Source organism: Cryptomeria japonica, chromosome 5, assembly GCF_030272615.1.
Source record: "Cryptomeria japonica chromosome 5, Sugi_1.0, whole genome shotgun sequence".
NCBI lineage: Eukaryota > Viridiplantae > Streptophyta > Pinopsida > Cupressales > Cupressaceae > Cryptomeria > Cryptomeria japonica.
This window is the reverse complement of record NC_081409.1, coordinates 214,101,979-214,109,824: the sequence shown is the minus strand read 5'-3', so window position 1 is coordinate 214,109,824 and position 7,846 is coordinate 214,101,979. Positions and strand designations below refer to the sequence as shown.

The window sequence follows — 7,846 nt, the reverse complement described above, 5'->3', positions numbered from 1 at the left end:
ATTCCTTTGACTTTTTCCTTGTAGTACTGCAAAAAAAAATTTGCCGTCTTAATCCTACCAGCTCGCTGCCTGCCTGCCTGCCCGTCTTGATGTACACTTTCAAAGGATATTTGTCGCTTCGAAATGCCACCCGCTCCTTCTATTTTGTCGTTTGTTTTACTTTCCTGCATGTGGCCGCTTCTTGGTCCCCTATCTAATGAAGGCCGTGTTTAATTCATATTAAAACACCTCACGCGGTATTGCCGACGTGAATTTGCCACTATATAATGTTGGATGATGGTTTGCAATTCACTTCTCAGTGTTCTTTCAGTTGATATCCTCTTCTTGGGAAAAATGGCAGGTTGCTTGCGCTTGAGCTTAATTTTCCTGTGTTTATTTATTTGTTGTTGCAGCGAGCGTGTGATGGGAGGAGATCCCGATTCCTTGCAAGATTTCTGTGTTGCAGACAGGCAAGGCCAAGGTAATGTTTGATGCATGGAATTTCTTTTTTCCTGTTTTAGCTCTCTGCGTGCATGTAAGAGTACTAAGCAAATGAGAATATGAATGTGAATATGAACAGTTTCGGTGAACGGCTTCTCTTGCAAGGACCCCAAAATGGTTTCAGCAGAGGACTTCTTCTTCAGCGGGCTTCGACGAGGGGACACGAGTAACGCCGTAGGGTCTAACGTAACAGCAGCCAACGTTAACCAGATTCCGGGGTTAAACACACTGGGAATATCATTGGTCCGCATAGACTACGCTGTGGATGGAATTAATCCTCCTCACACCCATCCAAGAGCCACAGAAATCCTTGTTTTACTTAAAGGCCAACTGCTAGTGGGATTCATCGATACTACAAACAAGTTTCACAGCAAGGTGTTGAAGAAAGGAGACGTGTTTGTGTTTCCCAACGGATTGCTCCATTTCCAGCAGAATGTGGGGCAGCGAAATGCGGTGGCCATCGCTGGGTTGAGCAGCCAAAATCCAGGAGTTCAGGTTACTGCCAATTCCCTCTTTTCAGCAAATCCTCCTTTGCCAGATGGTGTTTTAACCAAGGCCTTCCGCAGTGATAAAACAGTAGTCGATTTCATTCAGGGCAAATTCATGTAATAGCTTCCATGGATTCTTCTGGTATTCCTTCTTTATCATTCCTCAATAAATTGAACAAGTGGTCAGGCATGCAGGCTAACGAATGATGAATAATGATTTAATTCTTTTGTTATGTGTGGCTCAATATTCTTTAGAAACTAGTATCTATTATGGCTGCAATACTCCAATTATTTTGGAAGTTGAATTAATTATAAATGAAATAGCATTCAGTTGATAGTATTGCACAATTGGTAAAACTAAAAGCATGGTTCTTGGAATGATTTTGTTCTTTGTTTTCTTAAACATTTTTAGCTTTTGAAATGGGGTGTTTCATATGAAAGAAAATCAATTGTATATATATATATATATTCTTAATGTTAAATTTTATTTCAGATGGCTCACAACATAAAATATTCACTTTTTTCTACAATAATTGACATTCATAATAATTGTCTTATAATTGAAAAACATTAAATAATCACTTGACTTATCTCAATCGTAAAAAAATTTCTAACATAAACCAACTGAATCTCAAATTAGGCCTTACTAAAAATATAAGTTTTTAAATTATATCAATCTACTTGTTTAGCCCTATGGTCTAGTATCTAATGTTCGATGTGAGTGGGTATGAAAAAATTGGCAATGGGTAAATCTCATTGTCAAAATAATATGATGGAGTGAATGGCTCCTTAGGTTAAATGGTATATTACGATCTAGAAAAACTGAAATGTAACTAATGGGTGCTCCCTTCCTATATAATTAAATAATTAAATTATATAAGAAAATAAGAATTACATATTGTACACTTCAATTGTGTCCCATAGATTTGATATTGATTATTAACTATTACCTATAATACATCAAGTTAGGATAGGATAAATAAACTACAAACACTGTCATACATAATAATTAAACACTTTTAAGTGAATAAAAAATAATAAATGAAATGTTATGTAACTAAAACTATGATTAGTAAGAATGATGATAGTATAAACCATCAAAATTTTTGTAGGAATTATTGGTAATAATAATGATTGAAAAATTAGTATAACTACTAGGCTATATTGGTAGGATTAAAAAACTAAAACACCCATTATATCATATTTCCATATTGTTTAATGACGTCTACAGGAATTTTCTCCTTATGAAAGAAAGAGAAACAAAATCATTGTTTCTAGTATTGAATATAAAATCAAAATAATATCTTTCAAAATAAAACATCTTCACAGTTCTAGATAATCCCATAGTTCATTATTTATGATATACGTAGGATAACCAATTTAGATTATCAAATAAGTTAATATCATGACTTGTAACCAATCTTATTGCATGTATAGATAGTCCACTATCACTATAAGATAATTCTATAAACCAAGTGACCTTATAAAAGATTTCTAGAAAATGATAGATCAAAACCTCCACGAGGGAATAAAAAATATTATAACTATTTATTAGTCACAAAATCCTTAAAATATTTATAAAGAGTAAAGATAAAGAAAGCACAATCAAATTTTTTTTTAATTAAAAGCAAAACAAGAAATTACCTATCATGATCAATTTTGATAATTTTTTAAAAAGTAGCATATGATAGCTCACACTCTACTTACACATTATCTACTTCACAATTTTAATGGTTGAATAGAAAATGAAAATTTTACTCATAATTACATCAAAAAGTGATAACTATTTATCCCATTTTGCTAGAAAAAATGCTTGATTATTGAACTAAATAATATTTAAGAATCATCAATAGGTGACATTAGCATCTACCTCCTCGTTAGAGTTTTTTCATTCTCCTTGGAACTTTATGCCCTACATGGGTTCCTAACATCTAGATCTTGTGGATATCTAGACTCACTAAGAGGCATAATTGACTATTAAAATTTCTTTCATTAGAATATTAGTCTTTTTGAGCACTTCAAACTCTATATATTTAATATCCTCTTCTTGAAAAACAATGGCAAGGTGCTTTTGCTTGAGCTTAATTTTCTTGTGTGCATTTGTATGTTGTTGCAACAATAGTGTCATGGGAGGATATCATGATTCCTAGCAAAATTTTTGTGTTGCAGAATAGCAATTGACCAAGGCAAATTCTGATGCATGGAATTTATTTATTTATTTATTTTTTATCTCTATGTACATGTGAAAGAACTGAGCAAATGTGAATATGATTATGAATATGAATAAATTTGATAAATGAATTCTCTTGCATGGACTCCAGAATGGTTATAGTAGAGGAATTCTTCTTTAGAGGATTGGGAAGAATAGGGAACACAATAAACATTGTAGGATATAACATCACAATAGCCAATGTTAACTAGATTTTGGAGTTAAACACTCTGGTGTTAATTGTTGGTCTAGATATATCCTATTATTTGGATGAAATTAATCCTCCTCACACCAATCCAAGATCGACATAAATATTACTTTTAATTAAAGGACAACCATTTGCATATATAGAAGCTAATGGATCACCCTTGTGCTGGAAAAATACCCACGTCTTAGATGATGTTGGCAGTGTTATTCAGATATAGATCTCCATGTTTTGAGTGGCAGGATCACTCTGTCATGGCTGGGGAGCATATACATATATGTGAAATAAAAATGAAATTGACTGAAGATTAAAGATTAAACGCTTAGTGGTTTCCATTATACTTTGTGCGAGAGGATAGTTTGAATCTAAACAAGATAACAGTACCAGTTCTTTGAACGGGAATGAACTGTGAAAGAATGGGGCCACACTAGTCACCTAAGCGGTCAAACCTTAGTGTGTGTTGGTTAAACCCTTGTGTTTGATATCCACTCATATCAAGTATTAGACACTAGACCACGATTCAAACAAGCGAAGTGATTTAATTTATATTAATACTTGCATTTCAATAAGATGCAATGGTTATGCAGATAGTCAGATATAGTTTGGATAATGTATTTAGATGGTTTATAGGTCATAAGAAATGGAATTTGATGTTCTTTGTTAAGGCTAAATGTTAACAAAATAAGTAAATTGAATTTGAAAAGTGAAGATAAAAAGAAACTTGACTTGGCAAGTTATGGACTTATTTTGTACTATTTAAGATTATAATGAGTGAATTCTTAATCTTTAATTATTTTGTATTTAATCTATCAAAAACAAATATGTTGTATTCAAATTTATGTAATCTATATTTGTCTATATTGGATAAATTTTGAAAATCTAATATTATTTATTTTTTTGAATATTTTAAACTAATATTGTACTAGATTTGAATTTATTTATGCTACATTATATTAATATTTATTATCTTATATTTTTGAAAAATTATTATTTTTATATTATCTTGCATTAGTATTTATTATATGAAATGATAAAAGACATTGATAATTTGTTTACTATAAAAAATAAATTTAATTATATATTGCTTTGAATTAAATTATATTATTAATTTATTCTTATTTGTATTATAATGATTTTAATATTATATTGTTTTTTTTTTTGATAGGTAATGGACCGAAGCTGATAAGGCATACATACCCTACCCCCTTGTGGGATTTGAACTTGTGACCTCTCTTTCAAGAGCACAAATTCTCCAACACTAGACCAACTCAAATTGTGCAATTTTTAATATTATATTGTTAATGTTAAAATTGTTTTATCATTATTTTTTACTATTCTAATTAATCTGACCTAACCATATAGAATATGTGATCTACTGGCAATTCATATATTCTAGGAACCCTATGCAGAAAAAAAACATTATCGAAAACCACATACTTACAGTTGGTCATAATGATTACTGGCTACTAGAAAATACCATCAATTGAGACACTTGAGGAGATAAAGATACATAATAATTATAAGACACTTAGAAGCCTTTATAATTATAACCAATTAAAAAAATCCATAATAAAATTTTATTTTTAACACTAAAAATTACATATGACAATTACAATCTTATGTTAAATGTTTTTGCTCACTTTGTGTCCATTCCCTTAGTAACCTACTTCTAGGATCATGTTTTCTCCTCAATTTTTGTTCTCCTCAATTTTCTTAGTTATTATTTCTCATGGTCTCTTGTTGTCAACTTTTATGTCCTTGTGGCAGCCTTATGCTTTTTTAAACTTGTCCCATCCTTTTAGGAGGTAAAATTGTCTAGAATCTAGTACAATGCCTGGATGTCTATGTGGCATGCTAATATTCCATGTCAATTTCTTATTTTATGGTTGTTTCTACATGAAAGACTAACTCTTGGACTGCCATGACTTTATTTAGGCCGTTAGTTTCTTTCTTTGGCCAATTTCTCTCTCATTGGCCACATTTTTCTTTGTTCAACATTGTTACAACCTTTAAGTTCATTCCTCTATGTGTAATATCTTCACATGCTTTTATTTTTATCCATTATATTTTTCTTGTTGATTGGACCATGGAGTCTTATCCCATCTTTGATGTGTTGTCTTGCAATATCTTTCAGAGGGTGATATTAGTGGTTGAGACATTTTGATTATCAAGGTGTCTTCAAAGGGTTGACTTGGACCATTTAGTTTTAGTACTAACCTGCTCAATGTGTTTTTTGTTTTTGTTTGTCTTTGTTTTTATTTGTGTGCCCTTGCATGTCATTGTATGAGTTAGGATCCTTGGTTTGGGGACTTGTTCCTTTGAACTTAGTATGTCTCATCTCTTTGTAGGCATTCCCAATGCTTCTCTCTCTTTCTATTTCTTCTATTGTACCATGGGTATGTGTGTACCTACTCATAATCCCACTAAAGTGGGGGACTAAATGTAGCATTGTAAATTGCATTCATGTGTAATTAATTGCCTAGCTAGGCCCTATATTAGAATATATTGCCTAGATCATATCTAGTCTCGTTCATCCCAACTCAATTCTACATTTCATTTTGGCTTCTCCTTCCCATTTTGGACCTCAGGGCCCAATTTGGGGCCACATCAGAGGGAGAAAGGCACCTATGGTGACCCACTCTCGGTATTGGTCCAATTAGGGTTCCTTGTCCCCTAGCGTTTGGGCTCGAATTCAAAGCACTTAACAAGTTTAGCTTGGTTAAGTGAGAAATCTTTTCTTATGTTAGCTTGCTCCAAGTTTTACACCTCATCTAAGTTGATAATGTTTGATTTAGCCTCTCTAATAATGTCTTCATATTTCTAGCTCAAGGTTAACCTTTGGAACTCGTCATATCTATAAATTTAAATTTTTTTTGGAAATTACTTGATAAATACCTTTTTGATTCCTTTGTTGATATCTAAAAGGATGCTATAGTGAGTAGCAGTAGCCATGGAAAAATTAGATAAGTGGACTTCCAAATTTGTAGAGTAGGCATAGATGAACTAACCCCACGCACTAACCCAAGTTGTCCTTAGCTGAAACATGAAATTTGAGTTGAGTAACTACATACTTAGTATATAATGGATAAAAAAAAAAGTATGGCCTTGGGAATAATTTTGATTTTGATTGTAACTCTAAAAATTTAGTTCCTCAAAAAGGCTAGCTTATATAGGTGAAGAAATCTAATTTGATTTAATTTATGCTAATAATATATAGTATTTATATATACATTATGTACAATTTTTAAAATTTTTTTTTCAATCTCACAATTATTAATATGAACTATCTCAATTTATCTATTTGTTAAATTATATATTTTGATATCTCTTCTTAATTCTAGGGTTTACATGAGATAACTCACAATAAAAATAGTTGCTTTCATATCCAATGGTTAACATTCATAACAATCTTCCATAAAATAATCATGAGCCATATTGCATTGTATTAAAGATTGATCACCCATAATAGAATGTGCTATCTAATGTAATGATGATAAACTTTTTATTCCTTGTTCTATTATAAATCATAATATTTTTGGACAACTGAATGTCACTTTGACTGTTACAACAAAATAAACAAAGCTATGTTGATACTTCTCATTATTTTGTAATTAATTATTTTCTTCTATTCTTTAAAAGACTTTATAATTATAACCAATTAAAAAAATACATATTAAAATTTTATGTGTAACACTAAAAATTACATATGACAACTACAAAATTATGTTAAATTTTATGCTCACTTTGTGTCCATTCCCTTTGTAGCGTACTTCTAGGATCATCCTTTCTCCTCAATTTTCTTAGTTATTATTTCTCATGGTCTCTTTTTGTCAACTTTTATGTCCTTGTGGCAGGCTTATGCTTTCTTAAACTTGTACCATCCTTTTTGGAGGTATAATTGTCTGGAATCTAAGCTAGTGCAATGCTTGGATGTCTATGTAGCATGCTAACATTCCATGACAATTTCTTATTTTATGGTTGTTTCTACATGAAATACTAACTCTTGGACTGCCGTGACTTTATTTAGGCCGTTAGTTTCTTGCTCTGGCCAATTTCTCTCTCATTGGCCACATTTTTCTCTGTTCAACATTGTCACACCCTTGAGGCTCATTCCTCTGTGTAAGATCCCTACGTGCTTTATTTCATCTGCAGGAAGCATGGGATAGAAAGAACATTGAAGCTCTATTTCACGAAGAGGCCATGAGCAGATTATAAAGCCCAATTCATCTAGGCATTCTGTCAAACAGCTCACGTGCCTTGTCTATGTTTCCACATTTTGCATACATGTCTAGCAGAGCATTTCTAACTGTAAAATTCTAACAATCATCGCCCATTCCATTATGATTTGATGGATGTGGATACCCTGTGAGAAGCTCCCATTTGCATAGACAGAAGCTAATGGATCACCCTTGTGCTCGAAAAATACCCACGTTTTAGATGATGTTGGCAGCGTTAATCAGATGT

General features: G+C 31.9%; 1 protein-coding gene across 1 annotated transcript; it reads left to right on the top strand.

Annotated features, from left to right (window-relative positions):
- Nucleotides 1-320: 320 nt before the first annotated feature.
- Nucleotides 321-1,119, top strand: LOC131875609 (putative germin-like protein 2-2). Its single transcript, XM_059220198.1, has 2 exons — nt 321-460; nt 560-1,119. The coding sequence occupies exons 1-2, from the start codon at nt 334-336 to the stop codon at nt 1,087-1,089; spliced, it is 657 nt and encodes a 218-aa protein (XP_059076181.1). The 5' UTR covers nt 321-333; the 3' UTR covers nt 1,090-1,119.
- Nucleotides 1,120-7,846: the final 6,727 nt, after the last annotated feature.